We start from the raw sequence: 16,498 nt of genomic DNA on the forward strand, positions 1-16,498 counted from the left end.
ACTGGGAACCAAACCCACGACCCTTTGGTTCGCAGGCTGGTGCTCAATCCACTGACTGAGCCACGCCAGCCAGGGCTCTTTTATATTGTATTTTTCCTCCACTCTTTGTTTTAGGGCCTGTCTTCCCCTCTTGAATCAAGGATGCCAAATGTATAGGTTGACAAAAAAAATTTTTTTAACCACAGAATGGGAAGTTCACTATTTTTCTGAAGATCATTCAGGTATCCAATTGCACACGTTCCTAGCACTCGCTGCAGTCTCGTGTGACAAGAATGATAAGAATGGGAGGGTTCGAACTGCCACCCTTTCTGGTGTCTGGTGTCAGCGTGAGGGAGCCCTGCCCACAGTCCAGCAGGCGCGGCGTCGCTGTCTGGGAGCCCGAGGGGCTGCCGGTCAGCTCTTTGTCTTTGTGTCTGATTTTCTCAATTTTCTTTTCTTCCTTCCTTTCCTCCTTTTTATTTATAAAATTGTGGTAAAATACACGGAAGATAAAATCCACCACCATAGCCACCGCCGAGGGTCCTGGTCTGTTGCATGGAGGACAGTCACAGTTTGCGCAGCCACCAACCCCATCCACCTCCGGAACTGCTTTCATCTCGCAAAACCGAAACCCTGCCCCCGGCTCCCCGCCCCAGCCCTGACACCCGCCACGCTCCTCCGTCAACGAAGCTCACTCCCGTGGGGGCCTTATCTAAGTGGGGCCCCGTGGTATTTGTCCTTTTGTGTCGGGCTTGTTTCACTCAGCAGGTCTTCAAGGTCTTCAAGGTTCGCCCATGCTGTAGCATGAGTCAGGAATTCCTTCCTTTTTAAGACTGAATAATATTCCATTACATGTGTGTGTGTATGTTGTACACAGTGCTATACCATGTTTTGTTACCCGTTTTGCCTCCCTTGATGAATTTTATTGTATAATCACATTCACAAAAAAGAATTTCGTTTAAAAGAGTAAAATTTTATGATTGAAACTCCTATTCCCAATTGCTCTTTTTTAAAAAAAAACAACATTTTGATGTTTGAGGTGAAGTTCACAGTCCATGAAATGAGCCATTTAAAGTGTACAACTCCATGGCATTCAGTGCATTCACAATGTTGCACAACCATCCCCTCTGCCTAGTTCTAGAACATTCCATCACCCCAAAGGAGAGACCCTCATCCCCAGGGGCACTCACACCCCCTCCCCCTCCCCGCTCCCCAGCCCCTGGCAACCACCAGCCTGCTTTCTGTCTCTGGACTTGCCTGCTCNTTTAAAAAAAAACAACATTTTGATGTTTGAGGTGAAGTTCACAGTCCATGAAATGAGCCATTTAAAGTGTACAACTCCATGGCATTCAGTGCATTCACAATGTTGCACAACCATCCCCTCTGCCTAGTTCTAGAACATTCCATCACCCCAAAGGAGACCCTCATCCCCAGGGGCACTCACACCCCCTCCCCCTCCCCAGCCCCTGGCAACCACCAGCCTGCTTTCTGTCTCTGGACTTGCCTGCTCTGACATTCCACACAGATGGGACCGGACGACACGTGTCCTTCTCTGTCTGGCTCCTCTCCCTCAGCGTCACGCTGTCAGGTTCCCCCAAACTGTCGCCTGTGCCACTGCTTCAGTCCTTACGGCCGAGTGGCGGTCCCTCGTCGGGTTGGACCACATTGTGTTTGCTTGTTCATTCTCTGGTGGACACTTGGGTTTTCTCTGCTTTTGGACTGTTACGAATAGTGCTTCAACCAATATCCCGACTGTTTCTTAACCAAACCAATCAACCACAGCAGCAAGAAAAAAACTGTGAAAACTTCTCTTCCAGGCCAAACTCTTGCAGGGCCCCCCCATCCTAAAAAAAGGCACCGAAGAGATGCCCATTTACACTTGAGAAAGGCCCGGTACAGGGCCTACAGTGACACTCTCCCTAAGCAAAGTCTGCTCAGGGGCAGACAGTTGCTGGTGACATTGGGATTGTCACTGCAGTCCCTCCACCCCCAGCGCCACCCCCTAATGACCAGTAGGATGAAGTAGAATGAGCGGGCTGACTCCTTCAGGGTTCCACCATCTCTCTCAATAACAGCTGCCATTAGTCCACTCGGCGCCTACCATGTGCCAGGCACAGTACCCATGTGCCCATCGGGGTGTGCCCCTCCAAGACAGCTGCTAACAACCCTTTTCACAGAGGACAAAATGGGGGCTGGGACTCCAGGTTGACCGTAGTGAGCTGAGGGGCTCAGTCCAGACCTGTCAGTGCCCGCAGCCCCTGCCTTGCCCCCAGGGCTACCCCACCATCACCAAGGGCCCAGGTCCTGGCAGGCAGGACACTCAGCCGTGGACTCCGCCGGCAAGCCCCGCAGAAGCAGGCAGAGGGCTGGTGGGAACCGACTGTGCTGGATGAAACAGCTATCTACTTCTGAGATGAGAAACCCTTCCTTCAACAAACCTCCCTATGACTCAAAACGAACAGATGAAGCCCCATGAGCTGGCCTAAGTCACCCGGCCACGCTGAGGAAATGAGACAGCAGGATGTGTTTGAGGTTTGGGGTTCAACGGAAACACACCGGGAATGTGGAGAATCCTGCTTGGAGTGCCGGGATGGGCGCCTCTGGGTGGGTGTGGAGGGCCAGCGGCTGGCCGGATGCCCCATTCCCGCTTCTCTCCTCGTTTCGGAACATCACAGAACCCGAAGCCACAGACAAGGCATTTGGCCCAGGAGTGTGTCTTTCGGTCTTGGGACAGTCCCCAGAAGGCCAACTTGGGGTCAAGGTTGAAATCACGGGCGACCGAGGAAGAGAATAATCAAGATGTACCGAAGAAGGCAGGAGGGCGGCCTGCAGAGCCTGGCTGATGTTCTGGGCGCAGAACTGCTTCCTGAATGGCTGCAACGATTTGGAGCCAAGCGTCCCCACGTATGGCTCACAGAGGGCTGAGCCACGTCCCTGGGTCACTGCACATGTGGGGTCCGCCCTGAGGGCCCCCAGTTGGGACTCCACTTCCACTGGAAGGCAGAGGGGAGGAGGCAGCTGAGGAAGAGCACCCACAGTGTCTAAATGCGACTCTCGGGTTCAATTTTCTTTTTAAAGGAGGAAACACTGGTTGGAACATTATGTGAGTCCCAGGTGCCCACCACTGTAACTCAGCATCAGTATGTGCCGCACACGCTCACCCTCAAACACTGTTTTCATCTGTCACCTAGATCCGACCTCCTTCACCCGTGTCAACCCCCTCCCCCACGCCCACCCCCTTGGTGACCACCTATCTGCTGTCGTATCTGTGAGTTTGTTTTCGTTGGTTTGCTTCTTTTTTTGTTTGTTTTATATTCCACATAGGAGTGAAATCATATGATTTTTGTCCCTGGGGAATATCTGGAGACACAAGAGACCTCATAGGTACCCCAAATCTACAGATGAGCTCTGGGCGCACCCACGCCCCACTGTCCAAGGCCAGGTCTGTCTTGCCCACCCCGAGCTCTGGAGCTCAGGCCCCGCACGCACCTCTCACTCCCGGGTGTGCCAGGTGGTCTCGGGCGGGCTCCCCTGCACTGCTGGTATTTCATTTCCACGGATTTCCTCCGTGGCCAGATTTCTCTGCTGTGGATTTCTGACTCCGCTCCATGTGGTCAGGAGAACGTACTTTGCGTTATCTCAGTCTTTTTCAGTGGACTGAGGTTGGTTCTGCGGCCTAGCCCGGGGGGTTCTCCTTCGGCACGTGAGAGGCCTGCGTCTCCTGCTGCTGTTTGGTGGTCTGTTAAATCTAGTTTGGTTTGTAGACTCCCCATATAAGGAAGGAAGGGAGGAAGGGCCATGGTCTGTGTGGCTCAGTTGATTGGAGTGTTGTCCCATAGACCGAAATGTTGCGGGTTCAATAGGCCATCAGGGCACATACCTAGGTTGTGGGTTAGATCTCCAGTCGGGGCCACTGATTGATGTTTTCTCTCCCTCTCTGGAACCAATATATCCTCAGGTGAGGATTTAAAAATACTTAAATTAAAAATTAAAAAAAAGAGAGAAAGAAAATGTGGCAGAGAGGAGAGAGTAGAGCAAGGCTTGTCAATAGAATATTCTGTTCGGCCCTGGCTGCTGTGGCTCAGTGGATTGAATGCCGGCCTGTGAACCTAAGGGTCACTGGTTGGATTCCCAGTTGGGGCATGTGCCTGGGTTGTGGGCCAGGTCCCCCGCAGGGGGCTCGTGAGAGGCAACTGAACTAAAGAAACAGAAAATAATCTGATCACATTGTTCGAGGTTTAAACGGAGTTGCATCTTGGCAGGAGCTTGGCAGGGGTGCCCAGGTCCCGCAAGGTCAGCACCGCGGCTCAGGAAGGCTGAGGGACCTAGAGGCTGGGCTGCCCGTCTCCATGGTGGCCTCCAGAATGAGGGACCTGGATTTCCGGGCCTCAGCCCAGCTCAGGCCCTGCCCGATGGAGGGTCTCCAGGCCTGGGGCCAGGCGTCTATGTCCCCTCTCGGTGAGGCTGTCGTACAGCATCCTGCGAGCTGAGCAGGCAGTGGGTGTGCCGGGTGTGAGCGGCACCTCGACCGCAGGCCCGTCCAGCTCCCGCTGGTGCTCTGCTTCTCTGCACAGCCCTGGCTGCTGCGAAACCTAGGTTTCCGGGTGCCCCCAAGCNCACCGCGGCTCAGGAAGGCTGAGGGACCTAGAGGCTGGGCTGCCCGTCTCCATGGTGGCCTCCAGAATGAGGGACCTGGATTTCCGGGCCTCAGCCCAGCTCAGGCCCTGCCCGATGGAGGGTCTCCAGGCCTGGGGCCAGGCGTCTGTGTCCCCTCTCGGTGAGGCTGTCGTACAGCATCCTGCGAGCTGAGCAGGCAGTGGGTGTGCCGGGTGTGAGCGGCACCTCGACCGCAGGCCCGTCCAGCTCCTGCTGGTGCTCTGCTTCTCTGCACAGCCCTGGCTGCTGCGAAACCTAGGTTTCCGGGTGCCCCCAAGCCGGGTTGCTGGCAGTATTCACCCCTCTTCCTGCTGTTGCTCCCATTGCACCGAGGGGGAAACTGAGGCCCGCAAAGTGGCTGACTGGAGCTGACACAGAGGCAAGCCAGGAAACCGAACATGCTGAGACAGTTGCAGGCACGGGGCCTGGTCTTGGCCAGAGGCTCCTGGGTGAGCTGCTCAGGGGAGAAGAACAATTCTGACCTTCTGGGTGGCAGAAAGTTGTCCTTTAAAGAGGAAGACAGGATCCAGCCATTCCACTTCTGGGTAGCCCCCCAAGAGGACTGAATGTAGGGACCGAAAGAGATATTTGCACATCCTGTTGGTAGCAGCGTTAGTCACAATGGGCAAAAGGTGGAAGCAGCCCGGAGTGTCCACTGAAGGACAAATGAATAAACAAAATGTGGTCCGTCCACACCGTGGAATATTACTCAGCCTTGAAAAGGAAGGATGTTCTGACACCTTCTACAACATGCATGAACCTTGAGGACACGGTGCTCAGTGAGATACGGCAGTCACAGTAGGACAGACACCATGTGATCCCACTCACAGGAGGTCCCTGGCGGGTCAGGTCCACAGAGACAGGAAGTAGATGGAGGGGGCCAGGGGCTGAGGGTGGGGGTGGGGAGTCAGTGCTCAGTGGGGACAGAGGTTCAGTTTGAGAGGATGAACAAGTCCTGGAGATGGATGGCGGTGACATTTTACACAACAGCGTGAATGTGCTTAATGCCACCAAACTGTCCACTTAAAAATGGCTACAATGGTTGCTGGTAGTTTTATGTTATATGTACTTTACAACAATAAAAAAGAAAGAAAACGCAGGATGGAAGGGAAGAAAACAGGCCCCCAGAGGTCGAAGACAGCGTGCAGGCTGGGGGCCGGGGGCCTCGGACTCTTGCCTCTGCCTCCCTCAGGAGGTGGGAGAGAAGCTGGCCTTCCGGCCGACGGCTAAGGGGGACCCCGCCTTCAGAGCGAGAGTCCATGCACCAATGCTCAGCTCTGGGAAACCCTTCGGGGCCCCAGTGTCTTCTTCTGCAGGGACAGGAGATGGCACCTCTGAGGGGCTTTCCCCAGGGGGCAGCCTGCCGAAGGGATGGTGTGGTGTGGGCCGGGCTGGCAAGGGACCAAGCACGGGCCAGGCAGCGAAGACTCCAGGGCCAGCTTCTTCCCCCTCCGCCTGACAAGGGCCACTGGGGCCTCGGCCCTCTGTCCAGCAGCCTCCTGTTCTCACCTAGGATCTGGTTTCTGGCTTTGATGCTGCAGAGATGCGCCTGTACGGAGTGGGTTGGCTGCTACCGGTGGCCATGGAAAAATTGCAGGGAACCACATTCCAGGCCCAGGGAAGAGCAAGTGGAAAGGCCTGGCCTGAGGCAGGACTGCAGGGCAGTGCGTTTGGTGGGCAGCAAGGGGGCCAGTGCAGCTACTCGAGCCCTGGAGGGTGGGAGGAGAGGCGCTGCGGTGAGGTCTTTAGCTTTATCCTAGAACAACGGAGACACCATCTGATTTTACTGGGGAGACAAAATTGTCCTTAATATGGTGTCCACGTGGAGGGGCTATTGGGTCCAACGCTCTTGTTCTTTTCGGATGGGGAAACCGAGGCCTGGAGAGACCCAGGGACTGCCCATTGCTGAGGTACACTGTTGGGGAAAACTTCCCTTTCAGGTGGATTCAGGTTCAAAGCCCGGCTCCGTTACGTGGACAGTGGCCGTGCCCTCCACCGCCCCCATTTCCCCACCTGGAGGACGCTCAGCCCGGGGCCAGACTCACAGGAGTCTCACTGCCTGTTCCCACCTATGGAGACACCCAAGCCTTTTTCAAAAAACGGTGGCAAGACAGACATAACGTTAAATTTACCATTTTTAAGGGTTCAGCTCTATCAACTACATTCACGCCGGGAGGCAAGCGTCCCCACCACCTGTTTCCAAAGCTCTGCCCTCGCCTCCAGCAGAAACCCCGTCCCCATCAAACGCTAGCAGCCCCTCGCCTTCCCCGCCACCGGCACCCACCGTCCGCTGGCCGTCTCTGTGGACGTGCCTGTTCTGGGCATGTCATCCCACTGGAATGACACACTGCGTGACTTTCCTGTCTGGCTTCCTGCCCTCAGCACCGTGTTTTCATGGTTCATCCGCACGGCTACGCACTGCCACACACTGCCACGCACCTCGGTGCTCGGTCCCTCTCGTGGCTGAGCGATGTCCCCCTGTGTGGATGGGCCGCGTCGTGTCCTCTGCTCGTCTGGTGGTGGACACTGGGGCCGTGTCCAGCGTGGCCGCTGAGAGGGCAGCACAGAGGCACCTGTTGGGTCCATGCATTCAGTTCTCCACCAAGGAGCGGGATGGCTGGGTCACATGATAACTCTCTAGCTTTTTGGGGAACCGCCACCCCAGGCCTCCGTCTTCTTCCTATCGCAGCTCTCGGGGAACTTTGTTCACCCAGCCAGGCCTCCCCAGACACCTGTGTTACCTGACCCTGTTCCTTCCCGCCCACATTTGATTGGAAAATGAGCTTTCTAGGGTGTTCAGATGGAGGCCTTGGGGGGACTCACTGGGCTTCCGAGAACCCCTGATCATGGACGAGGGGAAAACTGGGCAGCTTGATGTGAGCCAACATTTTCAGGCCGGGGTAGCAGCTGTGAGGTCAGGACTGGTCCACCTGGGCTCCAGGTCTGGCCACACTGCCTGCACTGCGCCGGGGCCAGGCTGGCCTTCCCCGCTGTGAGCCCCCCTGTCCGCCTCTGGAGAACAGGCTCAGCTGTCCTGCCACTCCCCCGACTTGTTGGGAGGGTCCAAAGCGAGGAGGTGTGCAAATGCCTGGGGTAAAGGCACCTGCCCAACCCCAGAGCTCAGTTCGAGTCAGCACCAGGCCAGTCACTCAACAAACACTAGAGAACGGGCGCAGGGTGAGGGGCTGAGGCTAAGGGACTCACCTCTGAGTCACTTCTGCTTCCCTAGAACTCTCCTGGGGCTTTGACATCCAGGTCATGAATGAATGGGAGGGAGAGTGGGAGGGGCAGAGAGAGAGAGAAGAAAGAGGGCGGGGAAAGATGGAGAGGCAGTGAGATCGGAGGGGAGAGGAAGGGAGGGGGAAAGAGATACAGAGAAAGAAGGGAAGGAAAGAAGAAGAAATTGAGAAATGAAAAAGAGAGTGAAGAAAGAAGACTGAAAGATTATCTATGTATCTATGTGTCTATGTATCTAGGCAAAGACAGAGACCTGGAGACTGATGGTGGGGGGCACGGAGACTTAAAATGCCAGCGCACTGACCTCATCAGGGGAGACCCCCCAGCGCCGACCACACCCCACTGCTGGGCGCTGGTCCCGTCCTGATCCTGAGTCCTGGCCGCAGCACCCTCACCTTCAGACAAGGAAACAGGCCCATGGAGCCGACCTGAGGGCTTCCGTGGGGAGAATGGTTTTGCCTAAGTGCTGGTCGCCGCTGCAGGCGGTTCTGCCCCTTCGCCCTCCAGAGAACACGGTGATGTCTGCAGACATTTTGGTTGTCCCAAGAGGGGGAGGGAAAGCTACTGGCATCTAGCGGGGCAAGACCAGAGATGCTCAACGGCCTAGAACGCACAGAACAGCCCCAACCCCAGAGACCGACGCAGCCCCAGGTGTCCGCAGTGCCGAGGGCGAAAAACGCTGTGCTAATTGTTTGGGGGAAAAACTTGATTTAGGTCCTCAGCTCAGAATACACACCAGAATAAATTCCTGTGGGTTGGATGGTGCAGACCAGGGAGACTCCCCTGTCTATGAATCACCCCTCTCCCTTCCACTCAGTCTGCGTATTTACACGTGTGCTAGGCCCTCAGTGAGTCAGCTACTTACAGATGCAAGATCCTTAGGTGTCCACAGAAGCCCTCACCCAGTGCTATCAATCTGGGGTGACTGCCTCCAGGGGACAGTTGGTGATATCCGGAGACATTTTTGGTTGTCCCGGCTTGGAGGAGGGGTGCAGCTGGCATCCCGCGGGAGGCAGCCACAGATGCTGCTCAACATCCTACAGTGCACAGGGCAGTCCCCGCCCCAGAGAATGATCTGGCCCCAAATGGCGCACACCAGCCTTCAAAGGGAGCTGCCTGGCTCTGATGCCTTCTGACTCCCCAGGGTGCTAGCAGGCCTGGGTGCTCACTCAGCTTTGCCGATGAGGCAGGGTGCTGAGTCAGGTGTGTGCTGGGCTCAACCTACCCCTGGCAGCTCTCCCTCCCACACTTCACACCACGCCGTCCTGCAGGAGGCCGGGCCCCTGACACGCAGTGAACTCCAGCAGAAAGTGCTGCTCCTGGGTCCCACCCCCATCACTGGAGCCACTCTGGGAGATTGTTTTGGTGCTGCCCAGAGGCCCCAGCCTTTATCCCTTCCAGCCCTTCCCTGCCCCTCCCCCGGGACAATCTGAAACATGGCCAACTGCATATCTGTGTGCTCAGTGCTTGTTTGCACAAGCAATTCCTGGCACCACTAAATGGAATATTATGCAGCCATTTAAAAGGATAGTAAAGACATATCATGGAGGCGAAAAAATGTGGAAAAATGATTGTAACCTTGCCTGTAAAAAATAAGGGTATGTTAATCGCCACAGCCATGTGAAAGTAATTCAACCTCTGACTGGCAATCTCTCCCTCAAAAAGAAAGAAAGAAAGAAAGAAAGATTGGAATTGGGTTGTAGAATGTAGGGTGAATATTTTCCCTCTTTTTGATACTTGATGTGTTCTCAAATGAACTCTAGGACTTCATTCACGGGGAGGAAAAGCCTTCGGGTTCTGCGTCTTGCACAGGGACCTGGGCCTGGGTCCAGGAGTGGGACTTCGTCCACACTTTTCTCCGAGTGGCATCTGCTACGAAAGCTTGCTTCCCGCGACAGGGCCGCCTGCTTACTCACAGCACCAATAAATGATGACGGTCTTTTGGGAACCAGAGCAGATTTCTTAGCCTTGGCACTGTTGGTGTTTTGTTGATAGGGACCCTATCATTTTCTGTGGTAGGGACTTGCCGGTGCTTTCTGGAATATTGGGCAGCATCCTTGGTCCCCACCCACTAGATGCCAGCAGCCTGACCCCAACCCCATGTGATAACAAAAATCTCTCCAGACGGGGTGGCCCCTGGTTGAGGACCAGCCACCAAGAAGCTCTTTGACGGAAGTTGACACCTGGGTTTTGAAAAGTGGCAGACCAGACGCAGAGGGCTATCCCTGCATCAATCAGTGTCAGCGGCCCTTTGCCTGCCGCCGTGCGTTTTGCTGAAAGACAGCTGTGCCAGAGTATGGCACAGTGTGACACTTCATTCTATCAGTGGGAGGCACTCAGGAAACAGAAACTCGACAGCCTCAGTCCCCTTGCAATTGGCCTCTCATTGGACTCAGAAGCCTGGGGGGAGGGGGCTGGGGACACCTGGAAGCTGTTTTTGAAGAAGCAGAAAAATGGCTTTCCTCGTAACTTTAAACGCAACAGGAAAGACTAGACAACCCTACCGAAAATGACTGAAAATTCTTGTCTTTCTTCTGCCCCAGTGTCTCTGAAACCAGCTCTGAGCAAAGAGGGGCATTTCTATAGGTCAGGGGGCCACTCTCCTGCTGCGGAAGTTTTTGCAAAAGCTGCAGAGCAAGAGGGAACAAGAAGCTCCCACACAAACACGCACGCGCCCTCCACCACAGTAGAAGGGAGGCCAGGTTATTTACTCGAGAAGGCGGCACCAGATTGTCATCTCCCATTTCTGCTTTTTTGAATTACCAAATACTTTCAGCTGTTTCCAGGGCTGCCCCAGGGGCCGGGGAGGAAGGATAGAGGGAGGGAGGAAATCCCAGCCTCTGTCGCAATGGGTGAGAGTGCTTTAAAACGGGCACTGCTTACAAGCTATTTTCACTTTCTGGAAAACACTTGTGTAACTGTTGGTGGCCATGTTACCCCCCCCGCCCCGCCCAGGGCCCTGAGAAGGGGAAGACGAGGGGTCTCAGGGCGATCTGTCAGGGAGGGGCACCTCCTTGGTGACTGAGGCATGAGGGCTGGAAGGCAGGGTCACCCCTTGCACAGAAGATGGGTTTCTGGAGTGGCCGCCTCCATCCACTGGGGCTCTGAACGTGATTCCTTCACACAAAGGCACCTGCAAGGGGGCAGCAGCTCGTGTGCCTCCAATGCCAGCAACAGGTGCATCATTGCAGAAAGCCCCCAGACCCCTCTAGTAGGGTCTCGGGACCCTCGAGAAGAACCAGAATGCCACCACTCTGTAGCTGCCTCTCTGGACCTCAGTTTTCCTGTGTGGAGTAAGAGCACCTGCCTCACTTCGCTCTCCAGCGTGGATCTCATTTTTTCCTAACAAGATGGGAAACTCGTTCCTTAAAAATAAAAGAAAAAACAAAACAACCCAATCCTACATAAAGGCACGCTTAGTAAAAGGCAAAACATGTCAGAAACTTAACATTTTGTCGTTTACCAACTGCCACCCCGCCCTGCCCGCTCCCCCCCCCTCCCCACAACGACCCCCCGGGGGGGGGGTGCGGGAAGCCTGCACACTCTAGAAGTTTGACTGAAACCTCAGAAGCTTCAAAAGCCGGTAAGGCTTTTTTTCAGCCCAGAGAGGCCACGTCACTGGGACCAGCACTTTCCCCGGCTCTGGGGAAAAGGAGGCAATTTATGGCTCAGGGAACAACCTTAAAATAGCTCTCCCTCAGTCCTAAAATGCAGTGTTTAAATTTATAGAAAAACCCACAGTTCCTGGCAGCTGGGCGCTGCAGCTGGCGAGCCGAGTGCTGGTGGGGCCAGACCCACTTGCACCCCCACTGCCCTCCCGTCAAAGCTGCCTGGTTCCCCAGCCTTTTCCAAGTGCCCCACACCCCCAGCTTCAAAGCAGACAGACCAGCACTGTGATTTTTTAAAAAGATGCAAAACTTTTTTAATTAAAAAAACAGCAAAAGTCTTATAAAAAATGAACCAGGCAGCAAATGCCCGCCTGTCTCCTTATTTACAATAATACAATATCTGTCACAGTCACTATGTACAATATCATTAAAAAAAGGTTGCAGACAGTACAAATCAAGGCTGTATTTTTTCACAAGGCATCAAGCCTCGATCCTCTAGTGTAGACCCTGGGGGCGGAAGACCACACTTAACTATTGCACCATTTTGAAAACAAAACTCGTCAAGGAGGATCGTGGTCTTCTCCAGCCGGGCCTTCAGTCTCTGACGGGGGCCAGGGCGGCGGCGTCGTCGTCGTCGGACTCTCCTCGGTGGCCACGCAGTGCCCGGCCGGGTCCTTTAGGCCCAATAAATACCAGTCACAGTTTGAGGGGACCGTGCCCGGCGCGTGGGACCCGCCACGGCCGCGCGCGAGTGGGCAGGGGCGTCCAGGCTACATGTGCCGTTTCATATGCAGCGCCAGGTGGTCTGAGCGCGAGAAGGCGCGGTCGCAAAGGTGGCACTGGAAAGGCCGGTGGCCCGTGTGCTTGCGGTAGTGGCGCGTGAGTTCATCCGAGCGCGCGAACTTCCAGCCGCAGCCGTCCCAGTTGCAGTGGTAGGGCTTCTCGCCTGCAGGGAGGGGCGAGAGCGGGCCTCAGTTTCCCTCCCAGTGACCCAGCTGCCCACCTGTGGACCCTGTGCACACAGTCACCATACAGTAGCCACTTCTGAGCGCACAACTTACCCAAAACCAGGTCCCTGAGGCGACGCTCCCCCCGCCCCGCCACCTACGTTTTGAGCACTTAAGAATCCTAGGAACTTGTCTCCCCGCTCCTGATTCTCGCCCTCAGGGACCCCTCAGGGGTCCGAAACGTGCACTGTCCACTCCCCAGTGTTTGGAGCCACGGCCCCCGAGAGATCCTAAGTCTGCATGAGACAGTCTCCCTACGGTCCCTAAGTGCTCAACCCCTTTCCAAAGTTCTGAGTCACACTCCCAAGAGGGACCTAAACATGCGCCACCCCCCCCCAAATTCTGCGACAGAGTCCCCCCTCAGGTTCCTAAAAGCTGTCCCCTCCCCAACCCCCTGAGCCACGCCCCCTCCCCAGTCTCCTGGATTACACCTTCTGGGGGGTCCCTGATCGCTCCCCCCGCCTCCCACACCCGGAGCCGCGACCCCGGCCCACGCTCGCCTCTCACCTGTGTGCGTGCGCAGGTGCGCCTTGAGGTGCGAGCTCTTGGTGTAGGTCTTGCCGCAGCCCGCGTAGCTGCAGGTGTGCGTGGCGGTGCGCTTGCGGGGCCAGGAGCGGCGGCCCCGCTTGGGCTTGGCCTCTAGCAGCTCGAGCGGAGACGCGGGCGGCGTGAGGAGACCTCGGGCGGCGGGCGGCGCCAACCCCAGAGCCGCGGCTGCGGCGGCCGCGTCGTCGAAGAGACCGAAGGCAGCGGGCGCGGGCGGTGCGTAGTGCAGACCGGGCCCCGGAGTTCCGAAGCCCGGGCCGCCGAAGGGCGGCGGGAAGGGGGCGCGCGGGCCAGGAGCAGGCAGGCGCGCCGGGCCGTCGGGGCTGAGCGGCGGCGTGTCCGGCGGCGGCGGAGGGCGGCCCCCGGGGCCTCGCAGACACGCGACGACCTGGCCCTGGGCACCCTCGCGCTTGAGGCCTCTCGGCCCGCGGGCCAAGCCGGGCGCGCAGCCGTAGCCGCCGCCGTCCACCTCGGGGGGCTCGGCCTTCACCAAGCGGCCAGGTGGGGCCAGCAGGAAGCGGCCGTGCAGCGCGGGCCCCGGAGGCACCTCTAGCTCCGGCGGCAGCAGCTCCGACACGAGGCCGCCCGCGGAGGCGCCGTAAGGAGGTGGCGCACCGGGCTCAGGGTAGTAGAACGCTGGCGGCGGGGGCGGAGGCGGGGGCTCCGGGGTGGCCTCGGAGCCAAGGCCGTCTAGCCCCATGGACAGGATGAAGTCCAGGACACTGTTGAGGTCCTCGTCGGTGCCGCCTGTCTCGGGCTCTGCGCGCGGCCAGCGCTGCGGGTGACAGGGCGATGGAGCGCGGGCGTGAGCGCGCGGTGGGGGCCCGGGGCCGCCGCCCCCCTCCTTCTGTCTAGGACCTGAGCCTGCTGTCCCCACCACCGGAGAGTTCGACTACCCTGAGTTCGCCGTTTTCGCCTCCTAGATTCTCCTACCCTGGGCCCGCCATCCCCGCCGCCTGAGTTCTACCCCGCAGCCCGCGTTCTACTACCCTGAGCTGACTGCCCCGAGGTCCCTGCCGCCCTCACCTCCTGCAGGCCGCGCTCGCGACACGGGCTGGCGAAAGTGGAGAAGGACGGCAGGATGGGCTCGCTCAGCGCCATGGCCGGGACCCGGGGCTGCCGCGGTTTCGGACACCGGTGAGCAACTAGTGGGGCACAAGCGGGCGGGGACGGCTCTGCGGGCCGCGGCCGTCCCGCCCAAGCCTTATAGCCGCGGTGCGCGGGGGCCGGGCCAAGGCGGCGGCGGCGGAAACGCGTCCCGGATGGGGACGAGCTCCGGGCGCAGCCTAAATTTAGCCGCAGTATATAAGCCGGCGGGCGGCGGCAGCTCTGGCCACTGCGGCCGCCAGGGCCCTGCGCTCTGGCCGGTACCTCTCTCGTCTACAGGCCGCGCCTCCCTCCCGGGCCCGCCCCCGCGTCTCCCAGGCAACGGCGTCAACACGCACAGCACAACAGCGGCGGGACGGGATCCCCGGGGCACCCCTTGGGCTCCCGCCTGCGCGCGGATGGGGAGGACCTGGAGCGGGGGTGGCATCCGGGACCCGGGACTCCGAGCTGGGCCCTGTTGCCTCCCGGGATCCCTGATGGATGGGGTGAATGGGTCCCAACGCCTCACAGGGCTCCCCGGAACCCCTGATGGGTAGTACGATTGGCCCCACAGCCTTAGGAAGGCCCCCAGAACCCTAGGTGGGTGGAGTAACTAGGCCCAACGAACTCAGGGTGGGGTTACCCGGAAACCTTGATGGAAGGGGAGATTGAGGTTGTCAAGATTTATAATAGATGGAGAGACTGAGCCCCTTACTTTCTGGGGGCCATTTAACCTGCCCCATTGTTATGTCCATCAACCCCGGCAAAATCTTGCATAAGGACATCAAGAAATGTCTTGGAGACACTGTCCCTCAAGGAAGCCCTTGAGAGGGGGGAAACTGCGGCCACAGAGGAGGCACCGTGAGAGGCTACGGGTCCTACTGTTGCAGGCAGGTCTGGCGGCTTCACTGACTTGTTCAAGTAGAGAGACTCAGGACAAGATGAGTCGGGTGGGGGCTCAGGGAGTGAGTCTGCCAGGTGGGCATCTTAAATACACCACCGTCCTGCCATTAAGGGGCTGTTCTCCTTCTGTCACTGTATGGACACTGGTCACATAGCAGCCAACAGGCAGATACAGCCCCCTGCCCTTGGAGTCTTCCACTCTAGTGGGGAGGGGGCTGTAAAATAAGCAAGGATATTGGACATAGGTGTGTTTTGGAAAAATAAAGCAGGGGAGGGAGAGAGGAAGTGAGAATATGATGGAGAGGGAGGTGAAATTTCGAACCTCACCCAGGAGTTGTGTGAGTTAAGACCTGAGAAAAGGGGAGCCATGTGGGCATTAGAGGGATAGCATCTTGCGAGCTTTTGACTGCAGAGCCCACATCCAGGCCTGGGTCGGCAGCCAGGGCCAGCGGTAGTCCTGCAGCCAGGTGGTGAGTGGCACAGCTGGGAGTCCTCCTTGGGAGCCAGAAGGGCTTTGCCACTGAGCAGCTGGAGTGCCACAGACCAGGGCCACCAGGGAGGGAGAGGATGGCCTTGGCCACACAGGTGCCAAGGAACCCCCTTTTGACCCCACAATGCTGGACCTTCCCAGCTGGAAGCAGCCTCAGAGGTGTGCCACCTCATCGAGATTCAGTGACTGTGGGTTAGACAAATACTTGTTGATAAGCCCTATTTGTCAGGCAGGAGGGACCCAGATGTGCTTCAGTGCCAGGCATAGTTGCTGAGCTCAGACATGTCTCCTGTGGCTGCCACGGTGATGGCTGAGAGTCAGCCTGATGGCTGACCTCTCGCTGTGTGACCTGGAGCAAGTGGCTTTGCCGTCTGGCCTTACTTTCTCATCTGTGAAATGCAAGCAATGATAGTACCTCACCCCCAAGGGATATGTGAGGGTCATGTGGGCTCTTTCTGTTTATGGATGGGTTGGCAACATCCCGTGAGCTCTCTTCAAGTGCTTTTCTTGTTGCCTTTTTCTGAGCCTCAGTTTTCCCATATGCTAATGAGGGAAAGATTTAGGGAATTGAATCTGGTCCCCAAGAGTATGATTCTCAGTCAGGTGCAGGCCTTGGTCTTCTCCTCCACCCCCAACAGCTCCTGCAGCTCAGTCCAGCCCATCCCTGTCCCCACTCACAGTTTCCTCACAGGACCAGGAGTGTCTGGTCCTTGCAGGACCACCGAGAATCTGTCCCTCTCGGGCCTTTGTACTCGCTGTGCCTTCCTCTCACTTTCCACTTGCTTGGCGCTGGCTCAACTCCTCCCACCCCTTAACTAATGAACTTTATTTTTTTAGAGCAGTGTTGGGTTTATAGAAGAAAATGAGCAGATAGTACAGAGTTCTCATATACCCTGCCTTACACGCACAGCACCCCTGTTGGTAACACCTTGCCTTAATGTTGCACATTTGTCACAGTTGAAGAACCACTGTTAGTTCGTGAGTGT

The 16,498-nt window shown here is 57.1% G+C and overlaps 1 protein-coding gene across 1 annotated transcript; it reads right to left on the reverse strand.

Moving 5' to 3' along the window:
* Window positions 1-11,766: 11,766 nt before the first annotated feature.
* Window positions 11,767-14,314, reverse strand: KLF2 (KLF transcription factor 2). Its single transcript, XM_037028850.1, has 3 exons — window positions 14,060-14,314; window positions 12,995-13,808; window positions 11,767-12,426 (listed from the first exon to the last, which is right to left on the reverse strand). The coding sequence occupies exons 1-3, from the start codon at window positions 14,132-14,134 to the stop codon at window positions 12,251-12,253; spliced, it is 1,065 nt and encodes a 354-aa protein (XP_036884745.1). The 5' UTR covers window positions 14,135-14,314; the 3' UTR covers window positions 11,767-12,250.
* Between the last annotated feature and the right edge of the window lie 2,184 nt (window positions 14,315-16,498).

The sequence above is a fragment of the Sturnira hondurensis genome, unplaced genomic scaffold (assembly GCF_014824575.4).
Source record: "Sturnira hondurensis isolate 20B ecotype Veracruz unplaced genomic scaffold, ASM1482457v3 Scaffold0020119, whole genome shotgun sequence".
In the NCBI taxonomy this organism is placed as follows: domain Eukaryota; kingdom Metazoa; phylum Chordata; class Mammalia; order Chiroptera; family Phyllostomidae; genus Sturnira; species Sturnira hondurensis.